This window comes from Rhinolophus sinicus, linkage group LG01 (genome assembly GCF_036562045.2).
Source record: "Rhinolophus sinicus isolate RSC01 linkage group LG01, ASM3656204v1, whole genome shotgun sequence".
NCBI lineage: Eukaryota > Metazoa > Chordata > Mammalia > Chiroptera > Rhinolophidae > Rhinolophus > Rhinolophus sinicus.
The window spans coordinates 118799015-118825529 of NC_133751.1; the positions used below are offsets into that span (position 1 = coordinate 118799015).

General features: G+C 35.4%; 1 protein-coding gene across 9 annotated transcripts in view; it reads right to left on the minus strand.

Annotated features, from left to right (window-relative positions):
• The window catches only part of EPB41L5 (erythrocyte membrane protein band 4.1 like 5), a 133382-nt gene that overhangs the window by 91525 nt on the left and 15342 nt on the right, over positions 1 to 26515 (minus strand). For all 9 annotated transcript variants that reach the window (XM_019715485.2, XM_074335200.1, XM_019715484.2 and 6 more), the window contains 7 exons: positions 25818 to 25922; positions 5457 to 5499; positions 4414 to 4492; positions 3440 to 3484; positions 3206 to 3258; positions 661 to 781; positions 436 to 523 (listed from right to left, as the gene is read on the minus strand). In XM_019715485.2, the coding sequence (XP_019571044.2) occupies positions 436 to 523; positions 661 to 781; positions 3206 to 3258; positions 3440 to 3484; positions 4414 to 4492; positions 5457 to 5499; positions 25818 to 25922 (534 nt within the window). The remainder of the gene's footprint in view (positions 1 to 435; positions 524 to 660; positions 782 to 3205; positions 3259 to 3439; positions 3485 to 4413; positions 4493 to 5456; positions 5500 to 25817; positions 25923 to 26515) is intronic.

Below are 26515 nucleotides of genomic sequence, written 5' to 3' on the forward strand. Positions count from 1 at the left end.
TATTTGTGGGAAAATTTAGCTACTTAAACTGAAAGTAACTCAAATCACTATACAAGTTATAATACAGCTTACCAAAGTCGTCTTAAGTTACAAATTTTCAACTTTACTTCCTAAATTATTTTAATTTTTTATACAGCCTACTCAGCTTACATGATATAAAATTATACGAATATGAAGTGAAAGGATAAAAAGTGGTTTAAAAAACCTACCAAAAAAAAAAAAAAGAAACAGCCTAAAAGAACACACATACCTTTTTTGGAGATTTTGGTTGTGTCTCTTCTTTCTTATAATCAACCTTTATGTGAGACTCACACATCTAGAGTACCCACCGCCAGCCCATGCAACCTCCACAGCCTCTCTCATATTGAAAAATTCCATAGTCACCTTGAATCTTGAAGGAATATGTTTTTTAAAAAGTATCAACACAGTGCTTACCTTGACCACATGCATATCAACCCCATACATTTCTAGCCATTTGGCTTTATTCAGATAATTGGTTTCAGCTTGTGCTGGTGTCTGACCTCTGAAATAAAAAATAACAATGTAAAAAATAATAATGTATGTAAAATGAATTCTATACCAAGTATAGAAATAGAAGAAAACAAATATGAGATCACTATTATGGTGCTGTTAAAGAAAGTGTGATCAAATGTCTCGTACCTGTATTCCTTCCATTTCTCAAAAATAGCCAGCTCCATCTCTTCAGTCTGAATGGGCAGGAACCTGAACTCAGATACAAGCTCAGGACTGTGCTCAGCAAGATCATAGTCACCAAGTTCAGCTGCAAACGTAAGTTTCACCAAGTTATATTTAGTTAATAACTTTATTTCCTGCTGAATCTTTCTTCAAAACCAATTTTACTAGTAAATATTGCTAGTATTAGATTCTTTCTTAAACAACCAGAATTCATAATACTCAAACCATTCCCAAAAATAAATCTAGCTTAGACTAATGACTTATCTGTCTATACGCACAAATTACATATTTGTGGTTGGTGGTGTATTTCTAATTAAATGTCTTTGATTTACTCATACCTTATAATGCTTTTGAAAATCTCTTTCTAGACTTCCACAGAGAGATACCTTTTGACCTTATAATGAATAAGTAAGAGTATTTGTCAATCCTTAACAATTAGCTGGCATCTTTAAGAATCTAATATGCACAGAACATGACATCATATACCACTACAAGACATGGTCTCTGTCCTCCTGGAACTTTGGATTACGAATCTTAAAGAACTAACAAAGAGTAACTGCTAAAATTTGGGGATAAGGAAAGCAGTAGGAAAAGAACTAGACAATGCACAAACATTTATGGACTCATCTGTGGTTATCTCTGAACTGTGGGTCTGGGAAGAAGGGGAAACATTCTAATTTTCTATACTTTATAATGTTTTCCCTTAAAAGAACATTTTACTCATATTTTTCCATTTTTATAAAAAAATCTAGCCGTGGAGAGAAAAAATATACATGAGAATTACCTTGAGATAATCATAAAAATGGTGATAACATTATTTATTGAGCACCTTGGAAAATATTATTGCACTGCTTTATTGCTGAAGAAATTGCTCTTCTGTTTGGACTACAATGTCTTTAAGAAGTGCCAAATCAAATCTGCTACTTAATCATATCCAGGATATATACAATGGTACGGCAAAACTGAACTTGTGAGTGTGAGGAAAGGCTAATAAAAAGTATTCTAATAAAATATAAAATCATATATGAGAAACAAGGAACTCTTTTTATGAAGATGGAAGCAACACTTCAGCAAGTTTATTCTTAAAGACTTTAAGAACTAATAGAATTTGGTAAACTATCAGACATGGGGCAAAAAGATATATAGGACGTAACATGAAATTTGGAAGAATCCAAATTAATGGCACCACTGATTAAAGAGCAAGTAAGAAAGAAATTTTATTTAGGAAAATAATGTAAGTAGGGTTAAGAGACAATATAACAGTCACATGCATGAATCAAGCAGTAAGTATTTAGGGAGCACTACTTTGAACAGTGTTTTGTTAAATACAAAAAAATGTATAAAAACCGTATTTTCAAGAAGCATATACTTTGTCTATCATGAAAATTACACGAGACAAAGACAGACTATAAGATGAAATAAATGGTGTAATACAGATATTGGAAATGACAGCTTTTCAGTAGATCTAAGTTTTAGAATTAACAACATATAGGAATTTTTAAAAACGTAAAATAATGTGCTTTCAAGAAAGATGCAGGCAATTATATACTTTTGATCATTACAATGCTAGATTGAGGAATATCATTTTCCCCAATTAGTAACCAGTTGACAACAAATGAAAAAAGTTTTAATTTTATAGCCAAACTAGGACAATGGACAGAGGTAGGTAGATAACAATTTATATTAGTGGCACATTTTTGAAGTACAGAAATCTCCTGTCACTAACTTGTCTATCAATAGGAAAACAGGCTTTCTTAAATAGTGAAGCACAAAATGAGCAAAATATTAGATTTACCATAAAATGTTAAATATTTAGTCATTATTATCTATACAATGGCAAATAAATACTACTGATCTAAGAGGGGGTGAGGATAAATATGGAAATCACTCCTCAAAAAGCACAAATTATAATCAGAATATTTCTTTCCATTTTATGAACAAAAATTGAAATTACAGTTTTACTAAAATGTCAATTTTTCAGAAGAAAATGCTTAAGTTTAACCATATTTGATCAGTATAACAAGGTACCCAAAAAATGAGTTTTTTGTTAATCTCATTTATTGGAAAACCCTTTTTTTATCCTTTAAAATAATCATCGGGAACTTTTAAACACTCTAAGTATTTCTTTCATGGATTCATTTAAGAGTAAGACTAAATGCAACCATGTGGCTATTGCAACATCTTACTAATTTATTAATGTACTCTCTCTAAGGAGAAAAATTAGCCGAGGGTCCAGTTATAACATTTATTGAATAATCAAGGAGACAGCAATTTTTGTTTGAAAACATTATAGATGGAAAGGGAGTAAATAAAGTAAAAGGGAAGAAAAAAAGGCAATGTTCTAAAACAAGTGTAAAGACAAGTCAGAGTTGGATACTGATACAAATTAGACAAAAACAGTGCTGTTTCTCTTCTCGCAGGTCATTTTGAATCTTTTAAAATTCTCTAATTGAACACACACTAGAGGAATTATGCTTTACTCCCAATAGTCAACATGAAAATAGCTTACCTTGAAGATTATAAGCTGCCAACTGAACTGCTGTATCAAAGGGACATTCTAATCTGAAACCAAAGCACAAATTTGTTAAAACAAGTCAATTTTACAGCCTTCGTTTTAAGATAAATGGAAATACATACTTTATGTTGACCATTTATTTTTCATAATTAACTATGAATTTATTTTTCAAAAATATTTTTCAACTACTCAAGAAAACATGATTTACCTTAAGCAACTAATACTCACTTTCCACTGAGAATATCTTGTTTTAACTGAAGAACAAATAAATACCTAAGAAAAACAAAAGGCACAAATTTAAATAAACAGAACAATCTACTGTAAAAATAATCCCACCCTTCTAATTTGAGAAGAAACATTGTTATAGAATTTTATCCACAATAAAGTCTGTAGGGGGGGAGGGGAAGGAGGCAATAAGTATCAGGATGGTAGCATGCCCACAAGGTAACGGCAAGAAATGATAGGCCACAAAGTACAGTACAGACAAAAGGTTTAAGGCAAATTACTGAGAACAAGTTCTGTGAGCTGAGTTAACTTTGACAACGCAACGACCTCATATGTGAAGGGATACAAGCATGTATGTAACTATAGACTATAGCTATAATCTCACTGGCAGAGTAGTCAAGAGGAAATCAGTAGTTTACTCACTAAATAGTATGTTGAATGAGTCATGGATTTGCAATACAGTCAATGAAAAAATACCAAGGAGGCAAGAAAAAGTAAAAATGAGTATATGTAACCTACTTAAAGTTTATCCAAAACTATTCAAATCAGAATCCAACACTTTTCATTAATTAATGGCACTTAATAGGTAAACAAAATCAGGAGCCAACTAAAATAACCTCCCAGTGTCCAAAGATAGATCATTTTGAACATCAATAAATGTAGCACTAATGTATTGAAACACATCATCTTTTAAAAAAATCCATCAGTTAATAATGATACTTAAAAAAAAGAACTCACTAGTTACCTTTGGAGGACGCTAGGGAACCAACTCTTTATTTTGAAAACTGATAAAGGAAAAGAATCTTATATGAAAAAGCACTGTCCCAAAACGAAATTGTCTGAGGTCTTGTTACCAGGGGCAAGAAATCCATTTCATTAGCTGTCTATAAACTGAAAGAATTATAAAGACAATATCCTAATATTTTAGCTAGCCTGACCAAACTTTAACTGTGTACAACTCTAGACAGTGGTCTTACCGGGTTAGCTCTTCACGAAGATTATTTGGTTCTGAGGAATAAAATTTAACTCGAAAATGCAGACAATAGGGTGAACCAACTGCCAAAAAAAAAAAAAAAAGCTTTAATTTTTTTTCATAACTACTTAAATAGTAAGAATTTTCAGTCAGTCAATTTGTCAAAATCCACTAAAGTAGGGACAGAAGATAACAGGTCATTGTGACAGTATTTCAAGGTTATAATGTAGGCTTGATTAAACCTAACACAAAAAGATGAATCAATAGTTTTTTTTAAATGTACCAACCATCACATAGCAATCTGTCCTCCCAAGAATAGATAGCTCTAAATTAATTCTAACAGTTCAGGGCCAAATACATCAAATAAAAAACTCCTGACTGTGTAATCTAACAGCCCTAAAACTCTGTGGAGCTGTATTTCTTGAGAGCACAAAGGAATGCCTGTTATTAATTGCCCATGGCAAATCCTCCCACACACTTTCCAATTCACTTCACCTACTCTGATAACCTCTATATCCTGTTATCCCATTATTTTGTAAAGACAAGAGTTGGGGTGCCCTGAAAACTGTTACTACACAGGACAACATGGATTATGCATTGAACACTGGTATTTTCCCGACTATTGCTAGGAATAACACTGATATTTTATGTGAATTGCCTCATTTCACTATTCTTAATTTTTAAAAAAAAATTACAACCTTAAAGTCTCAAAATATTTTCTAGAGCAGGGCACATGCCAAAAAGGAAAATTCTAACATAAGAAATTACTAAATAAAAATTAAGCATCTCATGGGTACTCAATCTCATTTGAAAACTGCAAGCCTTTCTGTTGGAAACAAACCGTAAGGCACTTGAATCTAATTACCATCAATCCTATATAATTTAGGGTCAGTACAGGAGATTGAAATTGTTTTTATAAAGTAGAGAGGCTAAGAAATTCATCTGAAACATGAATTTCTTATGTTCTCACTATTAGGAATCAGTTATTAATATATAATTGTATATAATTCAACTTCCTTTTTTTCCCCACAATTTTTTTCAACTTACTTTTAACTTGCTTTTTGATGCTCTTTGTACTATCCAACCAATGCTGAAAACAAAAACAAAAATTAATTAGTTTTCCAGCAGATGACAAAACTTGACATTTTAATTACTAAAAGTTCATTTTCATCATGCTTTTATTGATAACCACAAGGAAATATTTCATGAGGAAAAGGTGAGAGTGGAAATGAGAGGGCTATCTAACCAATATCCCCATGAAGCTTATGTATGATGCAGATGAGCAAAAAAAAGACCTAAAACCAGATCTATGACTTCTGAAAACATTACCTTTGCTCTCTCAGCAACAAAGATGACATTCTAAATTTTGCCCTTGGTTTTCCTCAGTTCTTAGGAAAAAATGGATCTTTCAAAACTTAAAATTAAACAGAAGGCATCCTCATATTCTAGTGCCTGATTCATTATTAAAATAAAAATGTAAGACTTATTCACAGATCATAACCCCAAATTAAGTAAAATAACAATGTGACATATTTATTACAAAACAGACACTATTCAGAAGAGCTTACACAATAAAATTATATTTTTCTCATAACCAAGGCCATATCTATTAAATGAAGCAGTCTTTGCTCCTTTGTTTTACAAATAAAAAATGTTAACGTTGTGACTAGCAGACTTCTGGTTTCATGAATAACAACAGCCTTTTGATTTCTGTAACCTCTTCACTCTGAAATGTCCTTAACACACAGACCTGAGAACCAATTCCAGAGACTTCCACTGATAAACCCATTGCCAGAGCTCACTTCTTTTTATTAATCCCTTTACACCACCAAGTCCTAACAGTGACAGGATGCACTCACCCCACTAAGATATACATAGGTAATTGTGCTCTCTCCAGCATGCTTACAATTCCAAGCACCCAAAAGGAAAGGAGTGCTCTTCTGCTCACTAGTGCAGAGCTAAGGAATCCAGTTTCAGAAATCCAGATAGGTGAAGAGTGGGTAAACAAGGCTGCATTGTTAACAGACTTGTAACCATTTGCTTTTCTTGCCAATTATTTGCCTAGCCTCTTCCCTCCAGGCTATCCCAAGATCCAACAGTGAAATTCACAGAACTAGCAGTATGCAAAATACCTCTGCACATTGAAGTAAGATGGTCATAAACATTTCAAAAAGCAATGAAATAGTATACAATATTTTCTCTAGATTCCACGTGTGTAGGCTACTTAGCCTTTTAATAAATTCAGGTGGACATGCACTTTAGCATATTTCAATCTAACAAATGTTCAGTTTATACAGACCTCCATTAATAGAATGCTGGGCTAGCCCCTAGGCAAGAACATAATTCAATCTACTTTGTATTAGAAAAGATTTCAGTCTAGGAGAGCAAAAATTCCACCTACCATGGTCAAGCCAAGCCCAACAATCCAATATCCAAAAACCCCAGATTTAATTGTGCAAAATACCTAATACAGTCTGATGCCGATCAACTACTGGGTGTGAAATCAAATTAATGCTCATGCTCCAGATTGTTTTCTCCCCACAACTATGGATAGGGAGCTGCCCTATCTCCAGGTTTTATCTAACATGTTTCCCCGAAAATAAGACCTAGCTAGACCATCAGCTCTAATGCGTCTTTTGGAGCAAAAATTAATATAAGACTTGGTCTTATTTTACTGTAAGACTGGGTATGGTATAATATAATATAATATAATATAATATAATATAATATAATATAATATAATATAATACCTGGTCTTATTTTACTTATGTAAGACCCGGTCTTATATTAATTTTTGCTCCAAAAGACGCATTAGAACTGATGGTCCGGGTAGGTCTTATTTTCGGGGAAACACAGTAGCATAACCTGCAATGATTTACCAATTTTATGGCTGGTCACCTGGGCAGTCTCTTGTAGCCAAGGTTAGGGAGGTTCTTATGCAAAATGAGTGCAAATGAACACAACCCTTCCAGGAGGCAATCTGACTATGCCTTAAAAGTAACTGTGTCTTTGACTCAACAATTCTACTTCTAGAAACCACTGTCAATGTGTGCAGATTTACCTACAAGGAATCATCTTGTTTCCCGGAAAATAAGACCTAGCCAGACAATAAGTTCAAATGTGGTCTTTTGGAGCAAAAATTAATATAAGACCCGCTATTATATATTATATTATATTATATTATATTATATTATATTATATTATATTATATTATATTATATTATATTATATTATACCGGGTCTTACATTAATTTTTGCTCCAAAAGACGCATTAGATCTGACTGTCCGGCTAGGTCTTATTTTTGGGGAAACATGGTACGTCAGAGAACGTTAAGAAAATCTATATATCCAACAACAGTAAACTGGTTAAATAATGTATTTCAATGTGATAGAACACGCAATAATTAAAATGAATGAAAGCAATACTTAAGGATCTGAAAAATTATTTGGAATGTATTGTTAAATTTTAAAAGGCAGGTTATAAAATACAAATTATTTTGTCAAAATGTAGAAATTTGTATATATAAAATGCATTTTCTTTTGGACTAAGACAATCTATAACAAAACAGTAACCAATATTATCTGAGGTAGTTAAGATTGTTGGTGATAATTTTTCCTTGTTGTTTCCTGTAATTTCAATTTACTCTACCATGAGCACGGACTGAAAACAATCATGAACCCCCTTATTTTAATATTTTATATAATATACTCACACAGTTTTATTTTTTGGCAATATTAAAAGGTATATGGAAAACAGTCCCTTCGACCCCTGCAATAAACCCCCCCACAAATACCTAATTTCTATCACCACATGCTCACCCCACCCCCCTCAAGGTATTAGCGGTTTCTGATTCCTGCCCAAGTTTCTTTAAACAAGGAAGAAAAAAAGTGTGTGTGCATGAGCGTGTAAGTGTGTGCTGGTAAAGAGTAAAGAACATTAACAATAGACGGAAAATCAACAGGCTAAATATAAATTTTGACAGAATAAACTTTGAGGCATATAAAGGAAACATTAATACCAGATAATACAAGATAGACCATTTATTACTTCAAGAACAACCTAAAGTCCTTCTTAAATAGTTATGTTAAGTTTCTTCCAGTTTAAGAAACTTAGGGCTAGTCTCATAAATACTCCCTTAATCTCTAATTTGTACCCTACTATTTTTTTTTTTTTTTTTAAGATTAGAAGTTTAAATTGCATTCAGTTCCCAATAGGTACAGAATTTAAGCAATGTAATGTCATGAACATATGTGTGCTTCTAAAAGATAGATTTACTAGTATTATGATTTGTGGAAATTACTTTGTTTTGTAACTGTTAAATAAAATTAATATATGAATGATAATATTTGTTTTAGGGAAGTATGTTAGTCTATCCCAAAGTGCTTAAAAATATTATTTTGATAATATTATAAATAGTTACTTTACGATTGTACCCTACTATTTTTTAAGAAGCACATTAAACATAAAATCATCCCAGTGAGATAAAGGATCAGAGTTTTCTCCCAAGTAGGCATTTTAATATCTTTTCTACCTGCATGTAATAACTTCTAGTATCTGCACTCTTTTAAAACAACCCAAAATTCAGATGAAGCATCAAGCACATTTTAAAGTGAAAATTTAGGAGCTGGGGGAGTTCTGAGTGACATTCTTCTGGGGAAGGTCTGAGTTCATGTTTGTATATTCTCCAGTCTGTTTTCTTTCATCTCCTCCACATTCCAAGCCCAGGGACTGGAAAATTCAGAGCTCAGAGACAGGCACTGATAGTATTTCCCTTGATTCAGGACCTTTAGGAGTTGAGTTTAAATTACATTAGAAGATAAAGGTGAGAACATACAGATATAGATTCTTGGATGTTTAGTGCGAAACTAATATGGTTCTCCTTCCTCATGGTAGATTAAAAAGGAAACAAACCCCCTTCTAATCTCCTGCTTTTAAAGTTTGGTTGATAAACTTATCAAAGGATGTACAAAGCCACATTTCTTTCCATTCTATTACACTGGGCATGAAGGAACAACGATTGACTTGTATGTCTTAAAATATAAATAATATGCAATCACAAACACAACAGATATAACTAAACCAAACAGACTCACCTAGGGAACTTTCAAAACACTAACATACACACACCCTCATCCCAGCCCCTATAGCCAAACGGTCTGTAAACATCTCATCAAATGACTGAGGCCTGACTTCTAACTGCCTACATGGCTCTGCTGAAGAAAGACACCAGTACTTCTCAAAGAGCTTAAGGCAGAGAAACGTAAACCATCTTTAAAAACAATTGCCTCTGCAAAAAATACTTCTGTGAGGAAGAGGCTTATGCTCTGAATTAAAGATTTGTTTTGAAGCAAATTTTAACATCTTAAACAGTTAACAAAATGTTTTTAAAAATCTATATGAAAACAGGACCAATATATTGCATTGCTGAAATCTAACTGAAAGCGTTTCAATTTGGTCTAGATTCCACTATAAATTCTTCCTGGGTGATTACCTTTTTGCGTTGGTGTATTATAAGGACTTCCAATGAAGACTGAGATGAGCCATTAAAATACATTTTCCACTGTGCCTTTCTGTGCATTACTAGTATACTCTTTAAGGATTCTTGCAGAAATGTAGGTAAGTTAGGTAGATTATGCATTCACTCTCCAGAAATATATTCTCTCTCCAGAAATAAAGCACATAATCTATTTTGGAAATGCCCTTTTTTACAGATCCTCCTATTTAGCAAATGTGTCTGTTACAATATATACATATATATTTAACATATACATATTTATTTCTATATATTTTTCATTTCCCACTACTTTATAGAATCCTATTATGTTAACTTCTCAGTTACAATCCAATCCACTCATCTGCCAACAGTGATAATTATTACCTCCTCCTTTCTAACCTTTATAAGTTCTATAACTGCATTTGCTGGTACTATTATGAAATTAAACAGCATTGGTAATAATGGGCGTCTTTGTCACCTTCCTGTCTTTAGTATGACTGCTACTAATTGTTTCTCTATTAACCTATGGTTACACCTTTTTTAAATAATAAAAATCAGTATAGAAAGAGGGAACCACTGAGCAAGCAACAGATCTGTTCTTCATAGGTGCTGCCTGTTGGGCCACCTGTCTGCCCAGCACCCGCCACCACCCCTGAATATGGACACACAGACAGAAATGTTGATTCCATACAGGTCAAAGTTCATTAGGTTTATTCAAGGTGCTATGGGGCTAGGAAGAAGAGGCTTAACAGGACACAAAACAAACAAACAAACAAAAAAACACATTAAGAATTCTAGAGTATTATTACCTACCTGCACAACCTCAGATGAGTGAGGTCAGCAAACCACACTGGCAGCTTACCACATCATGCCTACAGTACCTGAAATAGCTGAATTCTAAACCTGGAACAAGAATTGCTTCTTGCCTTAGCTCAATGATCTTGGCTTTGCTATCAAGGGGATATACTGTTGCAGCCTCCAGGTTTGTACTCTTAAAACATTTACTCAGTGTTCCATTAGACAAGTGTTTTCTAGCTCTCAGCTTTGGATCTAACACCTCTATTTCCGTTTGTGCTGAGTACTGTCTTTAAAATTAAATGCCATACTGTGTATGTGTGGGGGCAGGGGATATATGGGAAATCTCTGTACCTTCCCCTCAATTTTGCTGTGAACCTAAAACTGCTCTAACAATAGTCAGAATTTAAAAATAAACATGGATTAACCAAGAAAAAAAAAATTAAATGCCATAGACTTCAACTAATCAAGTTACTCGTTTTTCTTCTGTGGTAAAGATTTCAATCTTATTGAATGTTGCTTCACTTAAGTGTATGATAAAGCAACAGCGTAAATGAAGGGTTAACCTGTTCCGAACTGGCACACATCACAGCAACTCACATTCCATTGCCAAAAGCAAGTCACATGGCCAAACCTGGTATCAACTGAGCAAGAAAAGTATAATCCCCAGCAGAGGCAGGAAACAAACAATCCCATGACAGAACATGTACAAATAAGTTATATCAATGGATTCTGAATCATCCTTGCATTTCTGAGAATAAACATCACCTGATGATAATGTATTATTTATACTTTCAATACGCTGCTGAATACAATGTGCTGACATTTAGGATTTTTACATAGAAAAAAAGGGAAGTTTAAAATATTATATAAAACAAACCAATAAAAGCTATCAAATCAATTTGACAAAAAGGCAAACTGTAATTACTACTGACATGTTCCAGTTCTTTTTCTTTTTCCAAATATTAGGAGAAATGCCACCTATGTTTTGCTTTTTCTGAACATAAATGCCTACAATCTAGGTAACTCATTCCTCTTGAAAAACCAGATTGGAGCAGTTAGAATTCTAAGTTCTAAATATGAACTTTACAAAACTTCACCAAACAGAAGTCACAAACATATAGGTCAGAAGGTTGAATCTTGGTCCAGAGACATGTTTTGTTTGGCCCACACTATATTTTTCTTGTTCTTTTAAAATTAATTTTATTGGGGCCGGCCCGGTGGCTCAGGCGGTTGGAGCTCCGTGCTCCCAACTCCAAAGGCTGCCGGTTCGATTCCCACATGAGCCAGTGGGCTCTCAACCACAAGGTTGCCAGTTCAACTCCTCGAGTCCCACAAGAGATGGTGGGCTCTGCCCCCTGCAACTAAGATTGAACACAGCACCTAGAGCTGAACTGCCGCTGAGCTCCCGGATGGCTCTGTTGGTTGGAGCGCGTCCTCTTAACCACAAGGTTGCTGGTTCGACTCCCGCAAGGGATGTTGGGCTGTGCCCCCTGCAATTAGCAACGGCAACTGGACCTGGAACTGAACTGTGCCCTCCACAACTAAGATTGAAAGGACAACAACTTAACTTGGAAAAAAGTCCTGGAAGTACACTGTTCCCCAATAAAGTCCTGTTCCCCTTCCCTAATAAAATCTTTTTTAAAAAGAAAAAGAAAATTTTATTATGAAATATTCACAGAAAGTTGCAATGATAATAGCAAGAGGTCCTGTGTGCCTTTCCCCCAATGCTTACATCTTACATAACTATAGTACAATATTAAAATCAAGAAACTGACATTGGTACAATGTGTATACAGTAAGTACTCACTTAACATTGTTAATAGGTTCTTGAAAACTGTAACTTCAAGCAAAATGATGTATAATGAAATCAATTTTACCATAGCCTGATTCATATAAACAAGAGTTAGTTCCCACATACTTAGTTGTGGTCACAAAACCCTCACCAAACTTAAAAATAAAGATCCCAAATACTTCTAATATTAAACACTGAAGTAAATGTGAGCTATACATACACTTAAGAAAGATTAATAAAAACAAGTAAGATAATTCTTTTCCAACATGCTTATTCCAGTTCAGGGTCTCAGGCAGCCAGAGGCTGTCCAGGCAGCTCAAGGCAGGACCCACCCTGGACAGGACGCCCTTGCATTGCAGGGCGTGCTCACACACATCCACACACACTCACTGAGACTGGCACAAGTTAGACACGCCGGTTCACCCAACGTGCACAGCTTCAGGATGTGGGAGGAAACCGGAGTCCCTGGAGGAATCCCACACAGGCAAGGGGAGAAGGTGCACACTCCACATAGACAGTGGTCCCGGCTGGCAATAGTTGTTTTAATTTTTTCACTCGTCAATATTATAATGAAATGATATTATGAGGACATGCTGTATACAGTTCATTTTACCATACGTTTAGATTCCTGTAACTCAGGCCACAATGAAGAGAAAGTATTCTATTATCACAAAGAATGCTCTCATATTACTCCTTTACAGTCACACCCACCCGCTACCTCCAATATCCTTACACCCTGGCAACCATTAATTTGATCTCCAGTTCTATAATTTTGTTATTTCAAGAATGTTATATAAACGGAATCACATAGTATGAGACCTCTTGAGATTGCCTGTTTTCACTCAGCATAATGCCCTTGAAATCCATCTAAGTTGTGTATCGATAGATTTTTCTTTTCTATTACTGAGTAGTACTCCACAGTATAACAGTGCCAGTTTAACTATTTACCTACTATAAGACAGTTTGAGTTCTCCAAATTTTTTACTATTATAAATAAAGTTGCTATGAACAACCATGCACAGCTTTTTCTGAGGAAATAAGTTATCATTCCTCTGGGATAAATGGCCAGGCATATAATGCTGAGTCATATGGTAAGTGTATGTTTCGTTTTTTCAGAAACTGCCAGATTATTTTTCATAGTGGCACTCTCCCATTTTTACACTCCCGAAACCAATACATGAGAGATCCCGTTTCTCCACATCCTCAGCAGCACTGAGTTGTCACTATTTATTTTAGCTACTCTAATAGATGAGTAGTGATGCTGCCTCATCAAGACTATAGTTTGCATTTCCCTTTTGTCTAGTGACGTTTAACATCTTTCATGTGTTTATTTGCCACATGTATATCCTCTTTGTTAAAACGTCTCATGTCTTTTGTCCATTTTCTAATTGGATTGTTTTATTCTCTAACTGTTGAGTTTATGAGTTCTTCATATATGCTACATATGAGTTCCCTGTCAGATACTTGGCTTGCAAAGACCCTCTTAACAGGGTCTTTCCAAGAACAAATGGTTCTAATTTTCATCAAGTCCATTTTATCAATTTTTTTTAAAAAAAAGGACCATGTTTTTTTATGTCATTTCTAATAATTCTCTAAGTCCTAGGTCCCAAAGATTTTCTCTTGTGCATTTTTCTCTAAGTTTTATAGTCTTGCATTTTACATTTGTATTCACTATTTTAAGTTTATCTTTGTACAGATACACGGTTTAGGTCAGGTTTGGGGTTTTTTTGGCCTGATAACCAATTGCTCCAGCCTCACTATTGAGACTATACTTATTCTATTGAATTACTCTGCTGTCTTTGTCAAAACTCTGTTGTTCATACTTGTGCAGGGCTATTTCTGGGTTCCCTATTTTGTTCCATTAATCTGTGTGTCTATGGCTCTGCCAATACCACACAGCCTTGATTATAGTACTTACCAAGTAAGTTTTGAAGCTGGGTAGAGCAATCCCTCCCACTTTATTTCTCTTTTCCAAAATTCTATTCTAGTCTTTCCATAAAAGTTTTAAAATAATCCAATCTACATCTATAAAAAGTTTGTGGGAATTTTGATACAAATTGCATTAAAATTCTATATCAATTAGGAAAGACTGACATCGTTATTTTGTTGTCTTCTAATCCATGCACGTATGTATCCCCACTTATTCAGCTCTTTTTTATTTCTTTCATTAGACACATTTTCAAAAAGGTTTAACCAATTTTTTTAAAGTGGAAGATTTACGTAAAAAAAATCTAGATTTCTAAGGTTCTCTTGAAATACCTGAAGATCCAGCAATGATATCTGGCAACAAATGGCTGGAATCAAGTACCATGTTTCCCCAAAAATAAGACCTAGTCAGACCATCAGCTCTAATGCGTCTTTTGGAGCAAAAATTAATATAAAACCTGGTCTTATTTTAATATAATATATGACTGGCTATATGATATGATATGATATATATGATATAATACCTGGTCTTATGTTATATATTAATTTTTGCTCCAAAAGACACATTAGAGCTGATGGTCCGGCTAGGTCTTATTTTTGGGGAAACAGTATACCCCCAAACCCCCTTTTTGGAGGGAAAAATGATATGCTCCCTAGCTCACCCAATTCCTCTTCCAATCCTTTTTGATCTTTAACAGACTGTTATATGTCACCTACAAGTTATGATCTTGCTATATTTTTCTATATATATCACTATCAAGAATGGAAAAACATATCAAGCATGCAGCATGATTCAAAAAAAGGGAGAGAAAACCTGTACTTCTTGAAAGTAAATAACACTCCTGTGTCTTTAATATGCACTCCAACTTGGTTCTCTTCTTTTGTTCTCCTGCCTGATCCCTGTACATACTTGATTTTAAGACTGAAAATTGTTCCTTCAAAATAAATCATACATGTCCTCTAGCAAACTGTAACATTTAATTCCCCAACTATTTTGTAAAGTCTTACTACACCAACCTAAAAACATTTAGTATCAAAAGGAGAACTTCTTGCTTGGCTTAAGATATATTACTTCCACACTGGAAAGTTCTATTATTCAAGAAAATAACCCCAAATCATTTTTTTTAAACCACTGGTATTGGTAGTTCTGCTGTCATAAGGCAACTCTTTACACATCCTGTTAATTTTATGAGAAGTAGTTTCCTTATATCCTTCAAGAAATATTCTATTACCATAAAAATTTTTGAAGTCATACAATGAGATTTAATAGCCAAGTTTTCATAAACACTATAAATGATTACAAATTTCCAAAAACCCTACTTATTATCATAAAGACTTAAAGAAAAAACACACAAATGAATATACCACCATGGGTTTTCCCTTAAGCTACAGTTTTTTATTTGCTAAATAAAGTTATTAAACAAGAGTCCATAGGTGAGTTTCAGGAACACCTGAATTACCTATATATGTACACAGAATGCTATGTGCACATGCATTTTTCTAGTGAAAGCATCCACACATTTCATCATCGTAACTCAAGCTTTAAGGTGGTCACGGGACTCTATAAAAGGATACTAGCAAATCAAATCAAGCAATATAAAAAGGATTATATATACCATGACCAAGTCAGATTTATCCCAGAAATGCAAGGTTGGTTCAATAAATACAAATAAATCCATTAACATACCACATTAATACTATAAAGGAAATAAACCACATGATTCTCTCAATAGAGGCATTTGACAAAACCCAACACTCTTGCATGAGGAAAACATGCAACAAAATAGGAATAGAAAGAGAACTTCCTCAGAGTAATAAAAAGCATCTTTAAAAATCCCACAGGTAATACACTTAATGATGAAAGACTGAACAGTTCCCCCTTAAGACAAGGAACAACACAAGAATGTCCACTCTCACCACCTCCATTCAACATTCTACTCAATATTCTAGCCAGGGACCTTAGGCAAGAAAAAGAAATAAAAGACATTCAAATTAGAAAGGAACAAGTAAAACTATGTCCTTTTGCATATGACATGATCTTCTACGTAAAACACATTAAAACAAACAAGGTGAGCAAGATTGCAAGGTAAAAGATAAACAGAAGAAATGAATTCTATATACTTGCAATGAACAATCAAGAAAACAATTACAGAAGGAGGTTTCCAGTCAAGATGGCGAGGTAGGTAAACACTGTACTTGCCTCCTCTCACGACCACATCACAATTACAACTAAACTACAGAATAGCCATCATTAACAATCACCTTATGGACAGCTGAACAGAAATCCTACAACTAAGGACATACAGGAAAAGCCATCTTGAAACTGATACCATGTTTCCCCCAAAATTAAGACCTAACCAGAAAATAAGCCCTAGCATGATTTTTCAGGATGACATCCCCTGAACATAAGCTCTAATGCACCTTTTGGAGCAAAAATTAATATAAGACCTGGTCTTATTTTTGGGGAAACATGGTAGGAGGGGTGGAGATATAGAATGGGATGGTCACACACCCATGTGTGGCATTTAAAAATCGGGAGGGATATCTTAGCTGCAGTGGTCCCCCAGGGAGCGAGGGGTCCCAGACCCAGACCAGGCTTCCCAGTGCAGGGTTTCAGTGCTGAGAACTCCCCATAACTTCTGGCTCTGAAAACCAGTGGAGATTGTGACTGAGTGAGACAAAGGGCTGCTTGAGTTCCAGGCTTTCCTCTCAGAGGGCCCATGAACAGACTTAACTCAATGACGGGCTCACCCGCTCTGAGCTCCTACTCTGGGGCAGCAGCTTCAGAGATGCCTGAACACACAGGAAGTTACTGAATTGTCTGGCTTCAGGGCGACGGCTGGAAGGGCAGCTTTCTCCCAGACAGAAGGGCTGGCAGAATCTATTGTTTCTTTATTGAGCCCTTTCCCATCCCACTGTGCAGATGACATATCTGAGGCTCCGTCAACCTAGTTAACTCCATTTGCCCCAATCTGGGGATTCCAAGACCATTCCCCACCCAATTTGAGGACCCACATAAGCAGATACCACTGGCTTTTCCATACAATCAGCCTGTCCTGGATCATGCTGTGGATTTTCCTAAAATCTCTCAAATGTTCACAAACCCCAAACAAGCAGTATCTGGCCTTGGCCTGCGCCGTACCTCTTGCTGAGCAGCCCCAAACCTGGCACTTGCAGCAGCTGGCCTTGGTTCAAAGCACCTCTCAGCCCAGGGAAGGTGGTGGTCATCTGCGAACTGCTTTGTGGCTTATGCCTGCAGCTGACCTTGACCTGCAGAAGGGACCCTCCCAAGAGGCCCAAAGGCCGGCACACCCAGTGGCTGGCTTCAAACCAAGCCACAGCATCAACCAGCGGCCTCCAAGAATAACACACACAAAGGGCAGGATGGGCAGGCACCAGAGCAGCTAAAGCAAATCCTGTACCTTAGGCTCAGCCCCTGCACAACACCTTGTCCACTGTAGTCACGGCAAGTCTCACAACCCATCAGCGAGCATAACGGTCAATCCCTCCCACTGATGTGCAAACAGCAACCAAGGCTCAACTATAACAGGAAGGCAAACACATCCCACACTAGATACACACCTGGAGCACCCAAGTCAGGTGACCGTGGAGACTGTGCTGGTGGGCCCCACACGACATCTACTATATAAAGCCACTCTATTAAGACCAGGAGACGGAGCAGCTCTACCTAATACATAGAAAAAAACACAGGGAGGCAGCCAAAATGGGGAAGACAAAATGAGGACAGTTTAAGGGGACTCTGGAACAACATCAAGCACACCAATATTCACATTATAGGTGTATCAGAAAGAAAAGAGAGAAAGTAAAGAATTGAAAACTTATTAAGAAATAATGACAGAAAACTTCCCCAACCTGGCAAAGAAAATAGACATACAGGAAGCTCAGAGTCCCAAACAAGATGAACCCAAAGAGACACACACCAAGACATATCATAATTAAAATGCCAAAGGTTAAAGACAAAGAGAGAATCTTAAAAGCAACAAGAGAAAGGCAGTTAGTTACCTACAAAGGAGCTCCCAGAAGATTGTCAGCTGTTTCTCAACAGAAACTCTGTAGGCCAGAAGGGATTGGCAGAAATATTCAAAGTGATGAAAAGCAAGGACCTACAACCTACAAAGCAAGGTTACTCTACCCAGCAAAGCTACCATTTGGAATCAAAGGACAGATAACGAGCTTCCCTGACAAGAAAAAGCTAAAGGAGTTCATCACCACCAAACCAGTATTACAAGAAATGTTAAAGGGGACTCCTTTAAGAAGGGGGGAAAAACCCATAAAGATGAATAATAAAACAACAACTACTATATATCTATCAATAATCACCTTAAATGTAAATAGATTAAATGCTCCAGTCAAAAGACATAGGGTAGCTGAATGGATAAGAAAACAAGACCCATACATATTCTGTCTACAAGAGAACCACTTCAGATTGAAAGTCACACACAGACTGAAAATGAAAGGATGAAAAAGGTATTTCATGTGAATAAAATGAAAAAAATAAAAAAAAGCTAAGAAACGCTAGGATAGCAATACTTACAACAAACAAAATAGACTTTAAACAAAGACCATAATAAGAGACAAAAAGATATTACATAATAGTAAAGGGATCAATCCACAAGAGGATATAACCTTTCTAAATATTTATGCATTCAACATAGCAGTACCAAAATATATAAAGCAAATATTGACCCACATAAAGGGAAGAGCTCAACAGTAATACAATCAATCATACCAGGTTTCCCCGAAAATAAGACCTATCCCGAAAATAAGCCCCAGTTAAGATCATCAGCCAGACAGATGCACGTAGTATGTTATGATGATGTTCCAAAAGAAGATGGTATGACTGAATTTGAGTAAGTGTAGGTTGTTGTACATGAAAAAATAAGACATCCCTGAAAATACACCCTAATGCGTCTTTTGGAGCAAAAATTAAGATAAGACCTGGTCTTTTTTGGGGGGTAATACAGTAGCATGGGACTTTAACACCCCATTGACACCAAGGGACAGATCTTCCAGACAGAAAATCAACATGAAACAGCAGCCTTAAATGATACATTAGATCAGATGGATATTTTTAGAGCATTTCACCCAAAGCAGCAGAAGATACATTCTGTCCAAGTGCACATGCAACATTTCAAGTCTCAGCAAATTCAAGAAGACTGAAATCATATTAAGCATCTTCTTTGACCACAATGGAATGAAACTAGATATCAATTACAAGAAAATAACTAAAAACCACATAAACACATGAACACTAAATAACATGCTACTAAATAATGAATGGGTGAACAATGAGATCATAGAATAAATCAAGAGACACCTTAAGACGAATGAAAATGAAAACACAACAACCCAAAATCTACGGGGCACAATGAAAACAGTCCTAAGAGGGAAATGCATAGTTAATACAGGCCTACCTCAAGAAACAAGAAAAATCTCAAATAATCAAACTCTACACCTAAAGGAACTAGAAAAAGAACAGCAAACAAAGCCCAAAGTGAGTTGAAGGAAGGTAATAATAAAGATCAGAGCAGAAATCAATGAAATAGCCAAAAACAAAGACAAACAAACAAACAAAAACACCCCACAAATACAAAGGAACAATGAAACCATGAGATGGTTCTTTTAAAAGATAAACAAAATTGATAAACCTCTAACCAGACTCATCACAAAAAAGAGGACCCAAATAACTAAAATCAGAAATGAAAGAGAAGTTACAACTGACACCAGAGAAATACAAGCATTGTGAGAAAATATCATGAAAAACTGCCAACATGCCAACAAATTGGACAATCTGGAAGGCATGGATAAATTCCTATAAATACACAATCTTCCAGGACTGAAACAAGAAGAAACAGAAAATCTGAACAGACCGATTACTACTAACGAAATCGAATCCATAATCAAAAAACTCCCAACAAACAAAAGTCCTGGACCAGATGGTTTCACAGCTGAATTTCACCAATCAGCGTTAACACCTATCCTTCTCAAACTATTTTCAAGGGGAAGGAAAGATCCTAAGCTCATTTCATTAGGCCACCATTACTCTGATTCCAAAACCAGGCAAAGACATTACAAAAAAAAAAAAAAAGAAAATTACAGGCCAAAATCCCTGATGAACACAGATGCAAAAATCCTTAACAAAATACTAGCAAACCAAATTCAGCAATATGTTAACAAGATCATACACCATGATCATGTAGGATTTATTCCTGGGATGCAAGATTGGTTCAATATCTGCAAATCAATTAACATGATAAACCACATAAACAAAATGAAAGATAGAAATCACATGATCATATCAACAGAAGCAGAAAAAGCATGTGGCAAAATCCAGCATCCATTTATGATAAAAACTCTCAACAAGTGGGAATAGTGGAAACACACCTTAACATAATAAAGGCCATATAGGACAAATCCACAGATATCATACTCAATGGGGAAAAGCTAAAAGCTTTCTCCTTAAGATTAGGAACTAGACAAAGACGCCCATTTTCACCACTTTTATTCAACATTGTATTGAAGTCCTAGCTACAGCAATCAGAGAAAAATAAATGAATAACAGGCATCCAAATAAGAAAAGAAGTGTAATTATCATTATTTGCAGATGACATAATACTATATACAGAGAACCCAAAAGATTCCACTAAAAAACTATTAGAACAGGTAAATGAATTCAGTAAAGTAGCAGGACACAAATTAATATTCAGAAATCAGTTGCATTTTTATATACCAATAATGAACTGTCAGAAAGAGAAATTAAGAAAACAATCCCACTTACAACTGCATCAAAAATTAATTAATTAATTAAGTACTTAGGAATAAATTTAACTAAGGAGATAAAAGACCTGTACTCAGAAAAATGTATGACAGTGAAGAAAGAAACTGAAGATACAAATAAATGGAAGCATATACCATTCCATGGATAGGAATAATTAACATCATTTAAATTTCCATACTAGCCAAAGCAATCGATAGTCAATGCAATCCCTAACAAAATACAAACAGCATTTTTCACAGAACTAAAACAAATCATCTTAAAATTTACGTGAAACCACAAAAGACCCCCAATAGCCACAGCAATCTTGAGAAAGAAGAATGAAATTGGAGTTAGCATGATACCTGATATCAAACTATACTACAAGGTATAGTAATCAAAACAGCATGGTACTGGCATAAACACAGACACATAGATCAGTGGAACAGAATAAAGAGCCAGGAAACAAACCCATGCCTATTTGTCATTTAATCTATGACAAAGGAGGCAGAAACATACAGCAGGGTTAACAAAGTCTATTCAACAAATAGTGTAAGGACAACTGGACAGATACATGCAAAAAAATGAAAGTGGACCATCTTACTCCATATACAAAAATAAACCAAACGGATGAAAGACTTAAATGTGAGACACAAAACCATACAAACTCCTAGAAGAAAGCATAGACAGTAAACTCTCAGACATTGCTCTTTGTGATATTTCTTCTGACCTATCTCTTCGGGCAACGGAAACAAAAGAAAAAATAAATGGCACTACATCAAACTAAAAAGCTTTTGCACAGCAAAGGAAATCACCAACAAAACAAAAAGACAGCCTAATGAATGAGAGAAAACATTTGACAATGATACATCTGATAAGGGGTCAATACCCAAAATTTATAAAGAACTCATACAACTCAACAAGAAAAAAAAAATTCAATTTAAAAATGGGCAGATGACGTAGACATTTCTCCAAAGAGGACATACACATGACCAATAGACATACAAAAAGATGCTCAGTGTCACTAACCATCAGAGAAATGAAAATTAAAACCGCAATGAGATATCACTTCAACCCTGTCAGAATGGTTATCATCAATAAATCAACAAACAATTGTTGGCGAGGATGCAGAGAAAAGGGAATCCTCATATACTCTTAGTGGTATTGCAAACTGGTGCAGCCACTATGGAAAACGGTTTGGAGTTTCCTCAAAAAATTGAAAATAGAACTATCTGGAATTAATCCAAATGTCCATCAATAGACAATTAGATGAAACAGTTATATACACACACACACACACACACACACACACACACACACACAACGGAATATTACTCAGCCATAAAAACAAAATAACTTACTATTTGAGAAAACATGGATGGGCATAGAGGGTATTATGCAAGTGAAATAAGTCAAACTGAGAAAGACAAATACCACATGATCTCACTTATACGTGGAATCTAAAGAACAAAATAAATGAACAAACAAAACAGACTCACAGATGCAGAGCAAAAACTGATGGTTGCCAGAGGGGATAGAGGTTGGGGAGCTGGGTGAAATAAGTAAAGGGATTAAGAAATACAAATTGGTAGTTACAAAACATTCACAGGATATAAAGCACAGCATAGAGAATATAGTCAATAATGTTGCAAAAACTATGTATAGTGCCAGGTGGGTACTAGAGTAACTGGGGGGAAACCACTGAATAAATCATATAAATGTCTAACTACTATGCTGTACACCTGAAACTAATATAAAATATTAATATCAACTGTAACTGAGAAAAACAAATTAAAAGTAAAAAAATGAAAAATAAAATGGCATAACTACATATTTATTAATAATCACTTTCAATATAAATGGATTAAATGCTTCAATCAAAAGATAAGGTAGCCGAATGGATAAGAAAACAAGACCCTAACATATGCTGCCTACAAGAAACTCACTGCAGATCAAAAGACACACACAGACTGAAAGGAAAGGGATGGAAAAAGATATTTCATGAAAATGGAAATGCGGGGGAAAAAAAGGGTAGGGTAGCAATACTTATACCAGTCAAAATAGACTTCAAAACAAAGATTATGACAAGTGACAAAGAAGGACCCAGTAATCCCACCTCTGGGTATTTCTTTATCCAAAAGAAATCAAAACATTACTTCGAAGCGACATGTGCATCCATATGTTCATTGCAGCATAATTTACAACAGCCAAGATACGGAGACAACCTGGGTGCCCATTAATGGATAAATGGATAAAGAAGACATGGTACATATATACAATGGAATTATCACTCAGCCATAAAAAAAGCATGAAATCTTGCCATTTGCAAAAACATGGATGGACCTAGAGATAGAGCGTATTGTGCTGAGTGGAGAGAAATACAAATGCCATATGATTTCACTTATATGTGGAAGCTAGAGGACAAAATAAATGAAAAAACAAAATAGAAACAAAGTCACAGATACAGACAACATTTTGATGGTTGCCAGATGGGAGGACAATTGGGAGGATGGGTGAAAAAGGGGAAAGGATTAGAAGTATAAATTGGTAGTTACACAGTAGCCATGGGGATGTAAGATATAGTATAAAGAATATAGTCAATAACATTGCAATAACTATGTATGGTGTCAGATGGTTACTAGATTTATGCGGTTGATCACCTCGTCAGTTACATAATGTCTAATCACTATGTTGTACATCTGATACTAATATATTGTATGTAAACTATAATTGAAAACTTAAAAAAATGATTAAAAAAAACAATTACATATACAATAGCATCAAAGAAAGAAATGGCTTAAGAATAAATTTAACCAAGGAGGTGAAAGACATATAAACTGAACCTATAAAATACCACTTTAAGAAATTTACAGACCTAATACATGGAAAGACATTCCATGTTCATGGATAGACTGTCATTGTTAAAATGGCAATAATCCCCAATGGATATGCAGATTCAATGCAATCCTAACCAAAATTCCAATTGCCAGTTCTGCAGGAATGGACAAGCTAACCCTAAAATGTATATGGAAATATAATTGACCCAGAATAGCTAAAACAATCTTGAAAGAACAAAACAGAAGGACTCACTCCTTCTAATTTTCAAACTTATTACAGTTACAGAAATCAATATAATGTGGTGCTGACACAAAGATCAACATACAGATGAATAAAACAAAACAGAGATCCCAGAATAAACCTGTATGTCTATGGAAAACTGATTTTCAATAAGCATGCCAAGACCAATCAATGGGGAAACCTTATGGTTGAGAGGACGCGCTCCAACTGAGCCATTCGGGAGCTCAGCGGCAGCTCAAGGTGCCATGTTCAATTTTAGTTGCAGGGGGCGGAGCCCACCATCCCTTGCAGGACTTGAGAAGTTGAACTGGCAACCTTGTGGTTGAGAGCCCACTGGCCCATGTGGGAAACGAACTGGCAGCCTTCGGAGTTAGGAGCATGGAGCTCCAACCGCCTGAGCCACCGGGCCGGCTCTGTATCTCAATTTTTAGTAAATGGTCTAGTTTAGACAAAAAATCATACGGTCATCTTAACTAAAACCCACTGTTTGTTTTCCTCAAGCATAACTTCTCTCCTCTTTCTAATCCTCCTACTCCAAACCATATCTCTAGAGATTAGTTTACAACACTCTCTGCAAAAAAATGTCTATTTATAAGGTAACTGGAATATCAGAAGTTTCATAAACCCTTCCTTTTCCCAAATATTTCAGTCCAGAAGGTGGTCGGAGAAAGGTTAGCATCTGTGCAGAAAGAGGCTAGAGATGAATTCCATAATAGGGTGAGTGAGTCAAGTAAATATACCAACGATAATCAAAGCCTGGCTTCTCTAGAAGAAAACCAGAAATATGGAAAAGAAAAAAACTGAAATAAGCGCTGTGATATTGGACTGGAATTGGACTTAAGGGTGTGAGATTATGGTGGGGTGCACGTGCGCGGGGGTGTGCGTGTATAAATGTAAACATATATTCCCTAAATATAACCACAAAGCTCATGGCTAGAGCAGGGAGATACAAAACGAACATCTTCTTGGGCCAGAAAGTCAGGAAATGCTCAAAGAATGATGGGTGCATGTTATAGAAGACATCTTGAAGTGGCTCCCAGTGGCCAAACCCGGGAAAAATTGATCATCAAAATAAAAGATAGTGACAGATTATGACCCACTGCATAAAATAGGACTCCATCAGTTCATAAATAAATTAATTAATTAACTAATTAATTAATACAAAGTCTGATGAGGAACAATCTCAAAGTAACTGCCCACAGAAAAAAAAATTTTTAATTACAAAGAATAAAAGAATAACTATAATGGAGAAGGTATGGCATACCCAAGAACCAACCCAGTGGCTATTAAAAAGACAGATTTCCAAGCCTCATCCACAAAGGTTATGCTCTAATAATTTGGATTAGTGCCAGAACTTGCTTTTTTTTTTTTAAACAAACACTTCAAGTTATTCTGAAGCAAGGGGTCAAAGTTTCAGACCATAATAAGAAAATCAGAGGAAAAAAAGAACGCATTAAGAATACGTAGTCTTGTAACACTCAGCCTGTCATCTGAAATTTTCCACTTCTGCCCCATATTGGAATCTCCAAAAAATAGTTACTCACTGCTACTTGTGCCGAATCCATAAATCTCAGTCCAAAATAGTCACTTTCAATAAGGTCCAAGTGGTATGTAATCTGATCAAACAGCTCTTGACCTTTGGCTTTTTTCTGAAATGGTAAGAAAATAAATGAGTCAATAAGTGGCTTATGAGAACAACAAGCTTGACTGAAGATGGTTTTAGTTATACAAGATCTCTTTTTTTAAAAAGCATTCCTTGTAATACCAAAAGTATTATTACCATGTAGTAGATAATGGGTAAGATACTACAGTTTTCCAACAAACCATTTAAGGCCAATAGAGAATATGTTATTTTATGTGCTTCCCTGAAGAATGTTACCTCCTATCAACCAACAAATATTACTTTGTACTTAACACTGTGTGTAAGGAGAAATTCTGGTTTTGTTTTGTCAATTTTTAGACTCCCTGCTTTAAAAAGGAGCTTTATAATGTAACAGGAAAGAGAAAGCAAAAAAAACCTTAGAATACTTAAGTACAAATCATGTGGAACAAATTCTATTTGCCAATAGATTTTAGAGAAGATAGTCAGAGACTAGAATCATCAGTGAAGACTTGAAGATCAGCCTGAAACTGGAGAAGAATATAAGGCAGGAAACAGCAAAAAACAAAAACGGAAGGTGGGAAGGAATATGGGACAATGAGAAAACAACTGATCTATGCAGAAGACACCAAATTGGGGGGT